This window comes from Callospermophilus lateralis, chromosome 1, assembly GCF_048772815.1.
Source record: "Callospermophilus lateralis isolate mCalLat2 chromosome 1, mCalLat2.hap1, whole genome shotgun sequence".
Taxonomy (NCBI): Eukaryota; Metazoa; Chordata; class Mammalia; order Rodentia; family Sciuridae; genus Callospermophilus; species Callospermophilus lateralis.
In genome coordinates, this window is record NC_135305.1 from 199,295,758 (window position 1) to 199,314,199 (window position 18,442).

At 40.5% G+C, this 18,442-nt stretch overlaps 1 protein-coding gene across 3 annotated transcripts in view; it reads left to right on the plus strand.

Annotated features, from left to right (window-relative positions):
• Stac (SH3 and cysteine rich domain) overlaps positions 1-18,442 on the plus strand; it is a 142,315-nt gene that overhangs the window by 111,953 nt on the left and 11,920 nt on the right. For 2 of the 3 annotated variants that reach the window (XM_076869016.2, XM_076869027.2), the window contains exons 8-10: positions 99-187; positions 16,288-16,339; positions 16,442-16,579. In XM_076869016.2, coding sequence (XP_076725131.1) covers positions 99-187; positions 16,288-16,339; positions 16,442-16,579 — 279 coding nt within the window. The remainder of the gene's footprint in view (positions 1-98; positions 188-16,287; positions 16,340-16,441; positions 16,580-18,442) is intronic. The other variant, XM_076869036.2, reaches the window with a different exon arrangement.

Genomic DNA, 18,442 nt, shown 5'->3' on the forward strand with positions numbered 1-18,442 from the left:
ATTACTGTGAAATAACGCCTCTATGTCCAGTTTTCTTTCTCTCCTCTCTCCAATTCTTCCTCCTTCCTTCTCTTGCTCTTCTTTCTTTTCTCTTTCAGGGACCTCTTTCCAAAGACCCATTACAGATGAACACCTACGTTGCCTTGTACAAATTTGTACCACAGGAAAATGAAGACTTGGAAATGAGGTAAAAACATTTTTTGAGAAGTATTTAAAGTTCATGTTTTAATGTTTTTCCCTGTGAAAAAAATATAATCGCTTTGGTGCAGTAATTTTTTGGGGGGGTACCAGGGATTGAAATCAGGGGTGCTTAACCATTGAGCCACATCCCCAGTCCTATTGTATTTTATTTAGAGACAGGGTTTCACTGAGTTGCTTAGCATCTCACTTTTGCTGAGGCTGGCTTTGAACCCACGATCTTCCTAACTCAGCTTCCTGAGCTGCTGGGATTACAGGCTTGCGTGACTGCACCCAGCAGTGATTCTTAAATGTTAGCATGCATCCAGTGATCTGCAGGGCTATAACACATAGATGCTGGGTCCCATTCCCATTCCCATTCTGACTCAGCAGGCCTTAGGTGGAGCTGGAGAATTTGCCTTTCTAACTAGTCTGCATGGTGCTGCTGGTCCAGGGACCATACTTTGAGAAGCACTGTTTTCGTATGTGTTCAACAGAAACACTAATGAGAGTTTTAAGGATAGTTAAGCATTAAAAGCATTGGATATCCACTGGAGTCTAAGAGTGAATCAAAACAAATGTATTTAATCCACAAATAACATTGGTGAGAGAATCAAATTGAAAGCTATTAGTCAACTGGGACCCATACACTTCAGGATCACCGCAACACTTGGGAGGGTAAGGTGAGTACTGTGACCTTGACGAACACTGAACCTTTCTCCCCACCAAACCTTGAAGTTCCTGGTGTTTTAGAAGTGGTCCATCTAGAGTCAGTGTGGGGCTCACATCCTACTTATTATTTGACCTAAGCAATTTATAAACATTTTATTACTCTGATTTCTTTATTTATAAAAGATTAATAATGGCCTCAACTTCTTAAGGGAGTTGTGAGGCTGAAGTCAAAAAGACACATACCATGTTGCCTAATCATCATAAACACCCAGTGGTTATTGCAATTTTTATAATGGGGCCTTTTCACTGGCCTATCTAAAGGAAAAGGCATTGTTCTTTCCTTCATTCATGACACTAAACCATGAGTCATCTCAGGAGGAAAGGGCCTCTATGTTCTCGTACATGAGAGCCAGGAGAGAAGAGGCTGCTTTTCTAGTCAAGTGCGCCCCTGGAGATTCATTCTTCCCTCTTCTCAAAAAAGGGGAAAAAAATTTTTAAAAAAAGAAAGATCAATTACTACTTTTAAACTACCCAATTGCCAGAGCAATGGGGAACACTTTCATTTGGGGGCGGACTCTGCTTGTCCAAATACCATGCAGGCCAGATTAACACTCACCCGTCACTCCCTTTAGATGGCCACAGAAATCCTGGCCTCTCCCCTGAGCTAGCTGACATTCCACCCCTTCAAGCCTGTGTCATATGGTCCCCTGCCCATCTCCCACTTTTTCCAAAGGCCCTGTAAAATTAGAAGAGAGTCACTGAAGGACAGCAACTAGACCCTGTTTTCTAGGTCCCCTGTGCCATCAAGGCTCTGCAGCTCAGCTGCCCTCATGGTGGGTACAGCAACCGGTGAGACTCAGTAGCTGATTGATATATCCTGCCTCAGTCTGGCAACTTCCCCTGGCTCACACCCCAGGGTCAGCTTTGCCTCCGTTATAGTTTGAAGTCAGCTTCCAAGTGGCTCTCCTGCCCTTCCAGAACAGAGTACAGGGCCTGAATACTGACTCCTTAGTTCTGTTCGGACTATTAAGTTCTGATGTATCTGCATTTCCTCCATCATTGGGTAAAATTCCCACGTTGCTCCGTGGCTGGAGTTGTAAACACTACCCCACCAGTTCTGACATCATCAGGGCAGGAGGAAGGGATGGCATGTATCAAGTGCACCCTATTCATCAGGCATATGACAAGACCATGAGTTGGAGCGGAGCATCCTAGGATTCTACTGAGATGGTGCCTTGCTACGCCAATGGTCCACCATTTACTACCTGCAGATGGACACAAGAGTGACATATATTTGCTTTGTAATAAGTAGAGAATATTGAGTGCGCCTCAAGATTCTCATTTGGGTGTCTAAAATTTAACCACTCCCTGTTGTACCGGTCCCACTGTTTTATAATAGAAGATTACTCTGAAGTCATCAGATTTAAAAAAGCAATTCCAGAAAAATACAGAAAGTTACTGGGGATACCGAGGAATGTCTGGCTTCCTAGTGGTGGTCATAACTTTGTGTGCTTATTTTAGTTGGTTGCAGGCCATTAAAAGTCAAGTTGTCTGGTCACGACTCAAAACGTTTACAGTCTGCTTCGAGGCAAACAGGACTATTCATTCCCAGGAGTGTCTACATTGCATGCACTGCAAGATTGGAGGGATAAATCACACTTTTTTTTTTTTTCCTTGAGATTACAGGTTCCCATTTTAAAAGCCAGGAACTTGATTTAGAATGTGTAAGGCAATGCTTTGGGGATTTGGTATAATTCCTTGAATGAACTGGGGCTTTGTGAATTATCTTTTTCCTCCTCAAACCATATGGGGGGAAAAATCCTTTCAATAAAATACCAGTCTTATCCACCTGTATTCTGATCTGGGGGAGCATGCTGGGTCTGGTTCTCAGGAAAAAGAACAAAGGAGATGAGAGTACAGGAAATGATAGAGTCTGAACTAGAGGACAAAGAAGACCTAGACGGCAAAGCCAACCAGCATAAATCACTCATTATAAATTTTCCCAATAATAAGGGAAGTTCTTTCTACCAAAAGCCAAGGGTCCAGACCTCTCCACAGACCTCCAGACTCACCTGCCCACCTGCCTACCCAGCAATGGATAGAACAGAGCAGCTCTACCCTCCCTCCTGCAAACCTGTTCCCAAGGGCAAATGATGTCACCATGTGCCCAGGTCACAATCCAGTCAGGGAGGCATCTCTAACCTCATGCTCCAAATGTATTTGATGAGCCATTTCTACTTGACCCCTGCCTAAAATTTACAGTATCCATCCCCACCTTCACCTCTCACCTGGATTACTGTAGAAGATTCTAGCTGGCCTCTGTTTCCAGTCTTGCCTGCCCCCAACCACCCACCATGCCTTTGGGGTGGAAAGTATTCTTAGGCAATAGTACGCAGTTCCAAGTTTCATCTGGACAAAGTGGATTCAGACTGCTGCCCCTCCTCTTTCAAACAATAGGGCCTATGATCTGACTTTCTGAACCTTTACAGGATTCAGATAACAACCTCTGGTACACTGAAAACTTAAAAATGTTAATTCCAACCAGTTCTGTTTCATTCTCCAAAAAGTAGATGCTTTCTTTTCAGAATTAAGAAATGGGGGCAGTAGGGGCAGAGAATATGGCAGCATGGGTTCACTGAATGTTTGAAGATAGAAAGAGTGGGCATCACTTGGCCTGGGTTGAAGTCCTAGCCAAGCCACCTGCTCAGCTGTGTAGTCACCCATGAGACCTGGAAAAGTTACACAAGTCATTTGAGCCTCTGCTTCCTGATCTGTGAAAAGGAGGTACAAGGTGTGTTAGGGCTACTGAGGACACTCAGGTATTTGTTCCAAACTCTCTGAAGTCCTCCCATTGCCTCTGCATAAAAAACAGAATATTATAAGACTTCCAGACCTCCAGTCTCATCCCTGGTGACCTCTCAGTCTCATTCACACTGTCCTTTTTTTTTTCTTCTTCCTCAAAAGGAGAGAGAACACTACCACCTGCCAAGGAACTTTTCTTCCTCAGTCTGCTTCCTTCCTGCATCTTCATATCCACCCACCCTCTCCTCCATCAAACACACACCTACACACTGTGCCCCTTGACTATTATCCATCCGCTAGATCACAGCTCAGAGTTCACCTCGTTGGTACATCCCTTCCTGATACACTCAAACCGAATTAGTTTCCTCTAAAACCTACTTTTTATGACACTACTTTTTTTTTCATTCAAAGCACTTATCTCCACTTGTATTTTTATATTTCTGAAATTATTTGGGTAATCCCTCTCTCTCCTATAAACTCCATGAGAACAATTCTGTAATTACTAACCCTTAAAAACCTGGAGCATGGTTTGTTCTTGAAACCTAGCTGATAGTAAATATTTGATGAGTGAATAAGCATTATGGAAGTGATCTGAACTCATGCTGGACAATTAGCAGGCAAATAGAGTCCATGGTAATATAATGGGCCATTAATGGAGATGCAAAGCAAGCTAGAAGCATTAGCCAGGGTCTGTTTCCTGGAGGAGACAGTCATTAAGCCCAGTGAATATTATGAATCAAGAAGAAATTGTGGAAGGGGAGACCCAAAGGAACCATGGTCCATCAATAAATATCAAAGGGTTGAAGGCAATCAGGAAGATGTCCTGCTGAGCCTTTACTGAAGCACTCAGAGTTGGGATGGGAGAGGTAGAGCCAGTTGCTAGCCCCTCTTTAAAGTGCTGAGGTCCATACTTAATCTCCAAGTGCTATACACAAGAGAGGCTTCCCACCGTCTGCTTTTCTATAGTTTCAGTGCCAAATAAAAGTCATAAATTTATTTGCTGTTAAGGCACCATTACCCACCCCAACCTTTGGAGCTGGTCATGGTGATTTACTCTTTCCACCATCAGAGTCTAGAGTAGGAGATCGCAAGGTGGTGGGGCAGGAAAAGGCAATGTCTGGGAGTCAAATAGGCTGGCTCTGGTTTCCAGTTCTGATACTTAGTATTTGCATTAATTTGAGCCAATCTTAATCTCTCAGAGCCCTATGTTCTCCTTCCTAGGAGAATGAGTGTTAAACAAGATCATATAAATAAAATGTGGGATTTCATGCCCAGGGTGAAATGAGATGCACAGTATATTTTAGATAACTTCTCTTCATAATTTTCATGTTTTCACTATATCTTTATTTCACAGTCTTTTAAATAAACTCATTTACACTTCCCTAAAGACTTGGCAGAGGAAACAGTGAAACACCCTCTCTGGGCTTCCAGCACAGCCAGGGAGTCTTTATCTAATTGGTCCAGCAATAAGGAAGCTGTGTGATTCCGGATACTATCCTGAGTAGGTTTTACAGTTACTGGAATGACATGCTATAGGTATGCAGGTTTACCACTGACACCTAAGATATAATGCCATTGTTCATGGGGTCTCCAGACCATTGTTAATGAATGCAGGTCTGAGAATATTAAAAAGCCACTCAAGTCCCTCTATTGGGGTATAATGGGCTTGGATAGGTAATGGATAATTAAGGCTTAATTTCTTATATAAGGCTTATTGTCAAGTTTCTGAAGAGTCCTAAAAATTACACTTTATGAACTGTCACCTTAATTCATGAGCAAAGTTCTTTAAAATGCTACTTGAAATACAAACTGGAGAATCCCATTATAATAATCAATGAGAACCCCATCACAATGGGCACTGGTGTCACTGATGTCACGCTCTGCCTCATGAATTCACGTCGACTGAGTCAAATCATTTTTCTGCCCATCTGGGTGTGTAGGTGTACAATGCACTCACATATGTACAAACTCTCCCAATCACACTCACCATCACAGTTGATTCACACATGTTCTGCAACACTCTCACATATATACACACATTCACATACTTGTTCATACACAAACGCACATTTATTCATACATGCACACACACACACACATGATATTTCATGTAAATAATTAGCAGATATAAATAACTCCAAGTAAACACAAACGCTTAAAGCATCTTAAGGATTCTGAAACAAACAATTGAGAGCAAAGAGAGGATTGAAAGGTTAAAATGCATATTTTAGTGCCATAAGATGCCTATTCCTAAGAATCCATTTCAACTTTCCACATCTAAGTCATTTTCATTTTTATTAGTTCTTCCCAGATTTATATGATAATGGCCATTTTTCATAATGGGGAAAAAGGACAAGATAAAAAGGCTTATTGAGCTGACAGCAGAAATTGCTTCCCCAATATTAGCAGATTCTAAAAAGGATACAAGTTAATTGCCCCTTCAGTGCAAGTTAGAACACCTAAATTGGGGGAAGGGGTTTCAAGGAAAATGTATAAACCCCAAATAAGGTTTTAGATTCATGAATCTCCAAACTCTTGGAAGCAGCCTCTCCTTTTCCATGAATGAATCAATGAAAGCAATCACAGGTCTCCTTAGCTAATATTTGCAAGAACCTCTGGAGATATGATAGCCTGAATTCACCCCTTCCCACTTTTCTCAAAGCACAACTTAAAATTGTTTTTAACCCTTGTATGGCTGTTTCCAGGATTCGTTCTCAAAGAGCTCCAGGGGGTCACAGGGTTAGGAGCAGCAGAGGACAAGAAGTTATAATCCAGTGGGAGGTATTGTAAGGAGGGATAGGTGCCCAGAGGGACATTGAAGCAGGCTTGGAGGCTCAGGGAGGGTTCTGCAAGAAGGCCTCATCAGCACTGAGCTTCCAGAAGAAGAGAGGTCAATGGTGTCTGTGAACCCCTTTCCCTTGAGGAGAGTGGGTTAAACTTCAGAGCAAGGAATTACTTTAAGAGGTACCACATGAGAATCAAATGCACATCCCCTTCCAGAAAAAGATGGTGAAGTCAATTGCAGGGGCAGGAGTCTATTCGATAACTATTTCCATTTCAGTCTTGATTCTGGAAAGACTGCCTTAGAACTTGGTAATGCTTAGTGAATGGACACCTGGCTGTTTAGTTCATCTTCCAGTGAGACAATTTATGGTTCTTAATCTTTTGGGAGGGGAGGTGGGAGAACTGAGCCCAAGATCTCACAGGTAGAAAGTGGAAGTTCAGAGTCAGAACCCAGGGAGTCTCTCTCTGACCCACAATTTTCATCTTATGTCAATTGTGGTAGATTTCCTTTCTGGAAAAAAAGTTAATAATTTTTTTGTAAGGAGTTAGACCTATTTTTTTAATTGACACATAATTGTATGTATTTGTGGGATACCCTGTGATACTTCAATAAGTGTATACAACCTCATTGATCAGATCAGGGTAATTGGCATATCACTTTAAACATTTATTATTTCTTTATGTTGAGAACATTCAAAATCTTCTCCACTAGCTAATTTGAAATATGAAGTGAAATGTTGACCCTTTATCCATCCTGTCTCAATTCTTCTTTAGTCAGTGGATTTAGGCAGTATATTAATTTATCCCACTAGGTTGCTCACATTACTTTTTTACAGTCGTGTGGTTAAGGACAGGAATCTTGTGATCTGTAGGGTGTTCATAAAATGTCACTTCTGTTAAAGGAGAAATTCTTAAGATAAAATCATGATTCTCATGCAAACGTAAAATGATCACATGTCAAATTTTTATTTAACTAATTAAATGAAGAAAGAACCGGTAAGACGCCATACCTGGTTCAAGGGAGAATTAAGTGCATCACACATCTGCAGGCAATGAGGAATGCAGATGTGGATTTACAAGTAGATGCAAAACTGGGCAGCATTCGTGGGATAATAACTGATGAGATTCTACCAGACACAACTCACTTGCATTTCTATGCACAAGAATGATTTTCATTATTATCAGTTTTCTATAGTTCTCAAGAGATGTAAAATAAAGGCATTGGAAGAGGAGAAATTAACCTGAAATGGTACATTCGACAGGTCACCAGAGCAGTAATATTTCTGCCCATTGCAAAGTCTTTCACAGTTTTTTCCCCCAGCATCCCCTTGAGTTCTTTTAGCAAAACTGTGATGTTACCAAAGCAAAGACTAGGAGAAAACTCTGGTTACCATGGTAAAGTCTCTAGCTACAAGCCATAAGAATCTCCTAGAAATATTACTAAAATCAAGATTCCTGGGCTCCACCTAGACCTACAGAGTTAAACCCCACTTGCATGGTTAAATGCTGTCCTAGATTCTGATTGTCTGCCAGATTTGAGAACAACTGCGACTGATCCAAAGATATGCAGTGGGCCAGTGGCAGACACAAAACCAGAACTCAGGCAGGTTTCCTGATTCTCTGTTGATACTCCGTGCCCAGGTCTGGGTTTGGTTTTTGGCCAATGACTTACATTCTAATGTCCTTCACCTTGCAAGGTTTCCTAAACCCTCCATAAAATAAGAAAGTAAGGCCCCCTGAGACAGAGTAAGGCAGAAAAACACCCCATTGGTGTCTCGTTCCCGTTCTCTAAGTACATTACTACTTGGCAAATGCATCAACTTAATTAATGCTAAATGTAATTCTAATGCACCAATTTGATTTAAAAATAATCTTCACAGTCACCAGGACATCAAAATGCAATTAAGGCTATTTGAGGAAAGTCTCTGATGCATATTATGTTCTGCTGCTGCTCTATGTCAAGAAACCCAGATCTTCCCGAATGTCACTAATGTGGTTAGCAGCCTCCCGCTCACTCAAATGCCTCTCTCAATTAGGTTCTGGAGAGCGTGATCCATGACAGTTCAGGAACATTTACCAAATTCCTTCCAAATAGTCCTTCAGCTGAATACTCTTGCTGGCCTATGGACTTGGGAAAGTTGCAAAGAGTCTTACAAATATCAACGTAAGACAAATTCATACTACAAAGTTCATACTGGTTACCTTCTACTCATGTGCCCAAACTGTAAAAGATCTGGACCAGGATAATACAAATTTGGAAATGGGTCCAGTGAAAATTTAAGCAGTAGTTCTAAAATTAATGAAGCCATTTAACTGAGTTCCTTTTTTTTGCTCCTATTAACTTGGTTTTGCCCTGATGCTTTTTCCCATTAGGACATCTGTTTGGGCTGAGCAATGATGCTTGCTGTAAGCTTGATTTGGGATTCTTTTTGTCTAATGAATGAGAAAGGGTATGACCTATTAAAGACGTCCCACAATGCCTACAGTGTAAATTGAGCAGTTCTGATGAATTTTGGCAAGGCACGAGTAGTACCAGAGGAAGCTTGATTTAGTAGAGTTAATCATGGATTCAAACCTTGAATCCAAGGAGAAGAGTCTCTCAGAATCTGTTTACTTGTATGAAAAAATGCCCACTTCACTCAGCGAATACCATGGCCCCCCCTCCAGGTTATGCGCTTGTCCTCTTCAACCCTGCCGATGTCACCATTGCAATCAGTCACTGACAAACTGGAATACTATGTCCAGCTCCTGGCCCCAGATATACCCTTGTGGTCACTACCTAGAGTGGAGGGGTAAGAGGGTAGGGGTTGACATGAAAACAAGGAGAAGCTTTTCCAAAACTCTGAATTGCACCACAGACCAGGGTCTGAAGCCACTAAAGTCAAAGTCAAAGACTCTCATTAAACAACTGCCCCTAACAAAAAAATACTGGAACACTCACTTGAAAGGCAGTGCAGCCTGGCACAGTGGTACAAGTCTGCAACCCCAGCCTGAATCCCAGTTCAAGGCCAACCTCAGCAGCATAGCAAGAGTCTGTCTAAAAAAAAAAAAAAAAAAAAAAAAAAAAAAAAAAAAAAAAAAATTTTGTAAAGGGCAATGCTCACTAGATCGTCTAATTTTCAAGTGAAATATTACAAACTTGGGAGGAAAACAGCATTTTTATCATATATCGTTCACATTGCCAAGGATTTCCACATAGCAACATCACAAAGTAAATATAGTTCATAACATATTTATTATGCATAACACATAAGCATAAAAATATAAATGAGATAGCTGAGATGCAAACACACTTGTGTGTTTGGAGATTTTTTTGTTTAGGATCAGTTCCATGCTTGGTTTTGTCCTGCTACTATTTGTTTCTCATTCACAGATGAGACTCACTATAAATTACCAGCTTATACATCCTTATCCTCTGAGATTATCAAAATCCTGAGGCCTGTAATTATGACTTAATGACAATAATGGACACCATCTGTTGTGGACTTATCTAAATGTGCTGTACAAAATATTACTGCATTTAGTCTTCAAAAAAATTTTTTGATGATATTGCACTCAGAGTTAAGAAAACTGAGGCTTAGAGAATCTTTTCATCTTTGTAATTCCAGTGCTAAAATACCATGGGCACTGAAAAAAAAATATGAACTTGACTGTCCTATAATCTCCTTTGACTAAACAGAGATGGAAGAGTAGGGAATGACACACTTCCTCTGAATTCCTGAATAGTCAGTACCTCCAAATCATTTAGAAAGCAAAGAAGACCCCTGATCTTGCTGCTTTGTGCTTCTCCAAGTAGAGCCAGTCTGGGGTCTCAAGTTGTGTCAGACAGTGGAGAAGGTGTTCTTTGGAAGAAGTGACCTGCTCAGGAGGGTGTCAGTGTCTCCACTTCTGGAATCTGCATGGGGAATGGAGAAGGGCTGGGCAGTGGGGGCTTAGGTCAGCTCTAGGAGCTTCCGCCATACAACATCTGTATCCATGCAGCCAGCCAGGCTCTGCCTGCACTGATCACACTCTCTGTGCATTCACAACCTGCAGAGTCCCTAAAGCCAATTCATCTGGTGATGGAAAAGATGGGTCCCAATGCCCATGTGGAAAATTGAGAAAGGAGAGATGCAGAGGGACTGCTGAGAAATGAACCCAGAGAACAGTCATCTATTTGGCATGTGTATACACATAGTCACACGCAATTAACTGCATCCTCCTCAGTGTGAAGCCATAATTCTACAGTTAGCTTTAGGTGCTTTGCTTCTATTCCTGCTAACCCATGGTTCCCTTACCATTTCAACATTTCCCATAAATCGTGATATAACCAACCTGAGCATCTTACTCTGGGCCTATGACAAATGTTACTAAGCAAGCTAAAGAGAAGAGCCCATGTGGTGAGCTGATCTGTTTTCACAAAATAGAAAATTGATACTTTTATTATTATGAATGGCATTATACTTTTGGTCATGGTGTATGATTCTGACTTTGGGTCCAGGGTGTATAATTCTGGGTTGCAGTGCAAGCAGAGCTTTGACCTCTACTTCGAATGCTCTGATTGAATTAAGCACAGGGAGGAAAAAAAAAAAAAAAAACTTTAAGTATTTGAAGCTTCATCATATTAGTTCTAAGAATTTGAAAATAAAGAATGAAATTACAAAATCTAGATAGAATGAATCAGAAACATAAAGTCACCTGAAAGAAAGAGAATAACTGTTGGGCCAGAAAAGGGATTCTGTTTCATAAGTGTGAAACAGCTGCAGGCAGAGTCTCACACTGCCATGTCCATCCTCAGAACAACCAGGCAGAGGAGAATGGCAAGCATTAGAGACTTCTGCTCCCCAGGGACCCGTGGCAAGGCTCACCTCTCTATGAAAAGCTGCTTGGCACAATGTTTTAATTTAGTTCTTTGATGGCACAACACAGCACACCAGCACCGTGGCAGAAGAGAACTAAGTTAAGAAAGGATTAGGAGGGAAGGGCTGCCAAGAAGAGCCACATGGGGCTTGTGCCTGGGAGTCAGGGAAACAACCAGCAGGAGCTGCAGGGGCAGCTTATGCATGGAAAGCCATGGGGTTTGCTTGGGCTCCCTATAGAGGGGCTAATTTGAGTAATTTAGAGACTCAAAAGCATAAGCCTTTCCCTTATTGTCTGGTCCGACCCCAGGGTAGGTGGGTAAAGCTGGTGCACAATGATCCAGAGTGGGAGAGCCTTGGGAAGGGAAGTGGCTAAGAGTATGGACTTAATCAGCTGCTTAAGAAGGAAATGAACCAGCCTGTAGGACCTCAAAACTGATCAACACATTAAAAAAAAAAAAAAAAAAGTATTACAGAGTGGAAAGGATTCTGAGTGCAGCCAGTGGGAAAGAATGCTGAGATTGTTAGGTGGTACCTGGAAAGGCAGGGGGGATACAAATCCCAGGCCACAGGTCTGCTCATTCAGATGTTAAGCAGTTGTTGCCCCAGAGAAAGATCCTCCCTGCAGTGAAGAGAGGTATTAACTGTCTCTTCCAGAGGCTTAGACTATTCTACTAATCTCAGTGGGTGGCCACTTTTATTCTTTATGGCTGTCTCCTATTTATTTCCTTCATAGCCCTTGGGACAACTTACAATTGTGTGTACATTGATCACGCATATACAGTATGCATTTATTATTAGTTATATATTTATTAAATGTTTTGTTAACTATTTACTTACTTAGTATCCATAATATTCATTCCAGTGAGGATTTTATTCACCATAGTTCACCTACCACCTAGTAAAATGGCTCTTTCAGAATCTGCATTCTGTAAATATTTGTTGGATGATCAGGTAAACAAACAGAAAAATAAAAATAAAGAATTATGGTTGAGGCCAGACACAGTGGCACATGCCTGCAATCCTAGCAGCTCAGAAGGCTGAGAGGATCCTGAGTTCAAAGGCAGCCTCAGCAAAAGCCAGGCCCTAATAAAATACCAAATAGGGCTGGGGATGTGGCTCAATGGCTGAGTGCTCCTGAGTTCAATCCCTAGTAACCCTCCCTTCAAAAAAAAAAGAATACATTTAACTATACTCACTCACCAAGCAATTTTCTGACACTGGTGGAGCTTTTTATAGAACAAGATAGAATCCATCTCACACTGTCAGGAGTATGTCTGGTATTTCTATAAACTTAAAGCCTCTATTCCAGTAAGTGCCATACTCTAACGTATGGTTAGCATGGGGCATGCACTCTGGACCATTCACTTCTGGGCCCATTACAGAGTCTCTAGCTAGACTATAAAATCCAAGGTCAGGTTCAGCAGTCTCTTCCTTCACCCTCAGGAACAGTACCTCCCCCAGTCTCCAGCTTTATTATGTATTTGCAATTGCTACCAAACCAGCAGCCAAGTCATCATGTTTGATACTGACACACAGTTTCTTAGGTTACTGGGTTAAATAAAATATGCTGGAGCCTAGAAGATTTTTCCACATTGATTTTCAACCTTGCTGCTTAATTAAATCCCTCACCTGGGAAAGAGTGATTTTTCAGCCACCTCGCTTTCTATAGCTTCAGCATACAACTGTGACTGTGGGAACACTGAAATGCCAGTTGTGTTTAATGCTTCAGGTGCTATAAGCCTGTTATATTGGAATCCCCGACCAAGATAGATATTAACTGAGAATTGAAAATGACAGCAGAGGAGATTGAATCAGAGTAGCAAAATGAGCACACGAATCTGCTTTCTCTCTTGCTCCATTTCCTAAGAATGTCCAAAAATATCTTTTTTCTTTTTTTTTTTTTTATTTTTTTTATTTTTTAAGGATACTTCCTTAACAGTCTTAGAAAACAGAAAGAATGCCAAGGGAAAACCAGGAATCTTGGGACTCACCTGGCAGACTACACCAATTGTAGTTAGGGTGAGAACAGTGAAGATGTCCAGAAACCAAACAACGCTGGGGGAAAAAAGCTTGAGATGTAGGAATACACTGGAATAGACACTGAGAAAATCCAGGGAAGACATGGGGGGAGTCTGCAGCATGATTGCATTCATGCTCCTAATTCTTCACCTCTCCCTATATTCATGACCTATGTCATGAGACTACAATTCCTTTCACACAGAGGTGGAAACTGTTACCCCATCCCTGGAGTCTGGACTGGCCTTGTGACTTGCTTTGGCCAATAAAATGAGGCAGAGGGACAATTTGTCTATTTTAAGCCAAAGTCTTAGAGGCCCGTGTGTTTGCACGTTTCCAATTGCTGCTCCGGAGTCTCTGCCGTTGCATTGAATGTCCGCTATTCCCTGGGGTCTGAGAAACATGGAACAGATCAAAGTCACCCAGCCAACAGCTAGCTAGCACCAGGGCATATGAGTATATGAGTAAGCCATTAGGATTTGTGACTGTTTGTTACAGAGGATTATTGAAGCAGTGTTTAACTGATAGAGCCCCAACCTTTCATACCACAACATTACTGCTTATAATGAACAATTGGCAGCAATGGCATTTGACTCCAGATCTAAACCAATACCTGTAGTCCAAAGAAAGGGAACCCATGCTTAAGGAGAGCTCCCACGTGAGCCCCAATGCCTGAGAAAGAAGAATTGTATTGGGATAACTCTCCAGACCTTCTAAAGGGCAGAGGAAAGGAAAGACAGCTCTACTTAGGAGGAAAATAAAAAAGCTGATCTGTCTCACCAGGGTTAGGAAAGACCTCCTCATTTCCCCACTGAGCTAGCAGAGGAGACCCCAGACTGCTTAACACTATATTTTCAAGTTTATGGAAATGAGATGCATTGCTTGGCACACCCCACTCCCTTCAGCAGAACCTGTAGACAGCCCTCATGCTTGGGAGAGAGACCCAGGGCAGACCACATGGGTGTAATAGCAGAGAAACCCACCCAGCCGGCCACATCCACCTGCTTCCATCTCAGTCGTTAATATAAAGAGACAACCAAGAAATGCCAGATGTTCAAGAAGATCCTTTGACATGAAGGAGAAGTGATAAGATAAAGGTCAGGGCAACTGATCCTACAGGAAAAACTTCAATGAAGGAAAGAAATAGTGTCTTTAAAAATATAATACTCCCCAAAAGATCCATTATAACATTGCATTCATCATAGAAAGCAACTGTCAGATATTTTTTCAGAAAATAATAAAGACAGCCTCAGTAATTTAGTGAAATCATAGTGCAAAAGAAAAACAGAAAGGGGAGGGATGGGGATTTAGCTCAGTGAATAGACTGCCTGGGTTTGATCTTTCAATCTCCAATATAAACAAAAAAAAAAAAAAGAAGAAAGAAAGAAAAAAAGAAATTTCAGCAACTAAGAACCCTTGAATATTAGGGGTTTTTTTCTAAAAACACTTGAAAAATACTTGCTAGCTTTTTTTGTTCAAAAATTCTTAGTATTTAGATAAAAAATAGAGGATCCCAGACACAAAATAAATGATTAGGAAGATAAAAATATGGAAAAAAATTAATACAGAGGGAGAAAAAAACAAATGGGAAATATATAAGAAAAACAAAAGGTATGGAGAAGGATCCCAAAGGTCCAACATGTGTTGACTAGAAGTTCCCGAAGGAAAGATGAGGGAAAACAGTGAAACATACAGCAGAGAAAAGTTTACAGACATTTCCAAAGGGGAAAAGTAAGTCTTGGGATTGTAAAGGCTCCAGCAAGTAGTGAGAGAAAGGAGTCAAAGCATACATTCTCTCTCCTCTACCTATCCCCACACCTGGATTGGCGGGGGCTGGGGGGTAAGGCAAGAAATAGCAAACAACAACCACATCTACAACACCAAAACCAGCACAAACACTCAGTCTTCAGCTAAACCCAAGTCATTCTTGATGAATGACACAAACACACGCAAGTCTAGGACAAGACTCCAAATTATCTCAATATCAAAGTGGCAAGGAGGCAAAGTAGGACTATGCAAAAGTGTGCTAGATTTCAAGAAGTTATTGAGACTTTATAGATGATCATAAAGAAATAAAAGCGATCACAAGGAGATGATAAAGAGATCACAAAGAGATAGATGATCGTAAAGAGAATGACCAATTAATTATAGATGTTACTGCTAAGCAAAAAAATACCCAAAATAACAAAGGCTGAATGTTTTCTCTGATATGTGGATGCTAACACACCATAGAGGATGCAGGAAGAATAGAAGTTCATTGGATTAGACAAAAGGGGAAGGAAGAAAGGGGAGGGAGGATAAGAATAGGAAAGACAGCAGAATGAATTGGACATAACTTTCCTATGATCATATGTGAATACACGACCAGTGTAACTCCACATCATGTACAACTACAAAATGGGACCCTGGGGCTGGGGATATAGCTCAGTTGGTAGAATGCTTGCCTTGCATGCACAAGGCCTTGGGTTTGATCCCCAGCACCAAAATGAAAAAAAAAAAAAGAAAAAAGAAAGAAAAGAAACAAACAAAATGGGATCCTAATTAGAATAAGTTATATTCCGTGTATGTATAACATGTTAAAATACAATCTACTGTCATGTATTCTAACAAGAATAATTTTTTTAAAAAAAAATACATATACTTAGCTACATATCATCTAAGGATGGGAGAATGGGAGGAGAATTTGGGACAGAGGGGGAATTGCACCTTGAAACTTCTTGACTTCTAAATTTTGGAGTTTTTTGATGAAAATATGATCATCTATGTGTTGAAATGAAAATAAGAATTATTTTTTACATACAGTGTAGAAAGTGTGTTTGCTTTCTATCTTGGGTAGGAAGAATTGGTAAAAGTCATGTTTATTTTATTTCCACTTATATTGGGATTATTTGCATTAATGAAAAACTACTGATTTCAAAGTATCATATATGTCTTTTGTTTTTCATGTTTTTCCTCCTCCTATTTCCCCACCCAATTCATTCATTCTCCATTTTAGGCCAGGAGACATAATTACTCTTCTAGAAGATTCCAATGAAGACTGGTGGAAAGCAAGTATTTCTCTTTCTTTAAAAGGAAAAAAAATCATTTGGTAATTATAATTATGATGAATGTCACAAATGGAAATGAATGTCTCCTTTTTTTCCTTTCAGGGGAAAATTCAAGACAGGATCGGCTTCTTTCCAGCCAACTTTGTTCAGAGAATACAACAAAACGAGAAGATTTTCAGATGTGTTAGAACCTTCATTGGGTGTAAGGAGCAGGGGCAGATAACACTGAAAGAGAACCAGGTGAGTAAAGCAGACACATGCACACTCCCTGTATGACCAACCCACATTATGGATGATACACAAAAATCGGGATGAATGAAATGATAAAGTATTCCATTTGAGAAAACATTTTCTTACTTCAACCTTATTAGCATCCTTGGTATCTAAAAACATGCAGCCAAAATGTTTGGAAGCTCACCTGATGGTGTCTGTTCACCAGAGGAACATATAACTTCATGGTGGCAGTAAGGAGTCCTGCACTTTTCCCTGGGACCACTCTTACACATGTGAGCAGCTACTCTAGTTTGAGCTTTGTGTTTGTGCCCAAAGTGTACCATCGTCATCTCCTGGGAATACTTGGATGTTTCTGTATTCCAAGGTCTATTGCATTTGTCTCCAATCCTAGGTACCCCTCTTAAGTCTCTTTGTCCAGACTCCAAGCCTCTACCTGTTCCCTGAAGACTATGACACCTTCATATCATAGCATAAGACATAGACAAAAGATAGATGACCAAGGACCATCACAGGTCCATGTGCTGGACATCTCCCTACCGCTATCTAGACGTGTCTGTCACCACCTTGTTCAAGTGCTGTTGTTGGATCTGGAGTTCTTCAGGAAACTGTCAATGTTCCTGAGCCCTCTGCATCTATGTCTTTAAGATGCTTGCATCTGACTTCCCCATCTCATCCCTGGAATGCGGATAGAACCATCACAACATGTCTTTGTTCTATTCTTCCTCTCTTTGTCTTCTTCCAACTGAGACAGGGCTAACAATATGCTCCGACCTGCAAGATTGTTCTGGATATATTGGAGAGGATATAGGGAACAGGAAATTAGACATTTCTTTTCTCTCCCAATGAAGTCTCACAGTGGACTTCAATCACCAATTTTGGAATTCAAAAGCTAGTGCCTCTCTTCCCGCGTCCTTGATATAATAATTCTAATATTCCCTCTGGCAATGTATGCCACCAGTGAAAAATGGTGAGACTGACCCCACAAGAAAGTACAAAATGAAAAATGCATAAATAAGTTTAATGCAACTATATCCAATAGAGTTACTCAAAACAAATCTTGAATATGTTTTTAGAACTGCCTTTAAAGGTAGTTTCTAAGTCATACACACACACACACACACACACACACACACACACAGAGTCATTACTTTATAATATCTAATTTATAGTTTTAAAACATTGTTTACCCAACATAACCAACCATTTTATATGCCACATGTGACTCCAAATTTCTTTATCATTTTGAATCAATACACCCTCAAAGAATAAGGATTTTCCTTTTCTTTATGGCTATTTAAAGAATCTCTAAAGAAAAAAATCTAAAGAAAAATTATGAAGGAATAGCTTTTCTAAAAAAAAAAGAAGTTAAACTACTCCTCCCCCTATATTGAAGTAAATAAAAGTTATTAAAAATAAGAGACCAATAATTCTGAGTTTTATTTCCCCTGCATATTTTAACAAAGTGGGGGATAGGGTCAGTAAAACTTAGCTTTTTTATAAATGCTGGGATATATTAGCACTCTCATTTTGCATGGTGATTTGGTGCCATGCATTGAGAAATACAAAACTGCCCAACTTCATGGATGCAGTAATCCCACTTTCTATAGTGTAATGGGGAGGGGTGAGGCAAAAAGGTAACCATCAGAGTGCTGCTTCACAAGGGTGAGAATTAGGAACCATCATCCAACAATCAGGGAACCTAAGCCAATAGTAATATAACCTTTAGGGCCTAATGTTAGGAAACAAAGCAGCTTTGATGCTAGTGTGATAATATGATGGACAGAATATTAGGATTCTGACCCAGATGGACCCAGTCATACTGCTCTCCCCGGGTAAACACAAAAGGAGAGACGTACATGCAGATAGGGT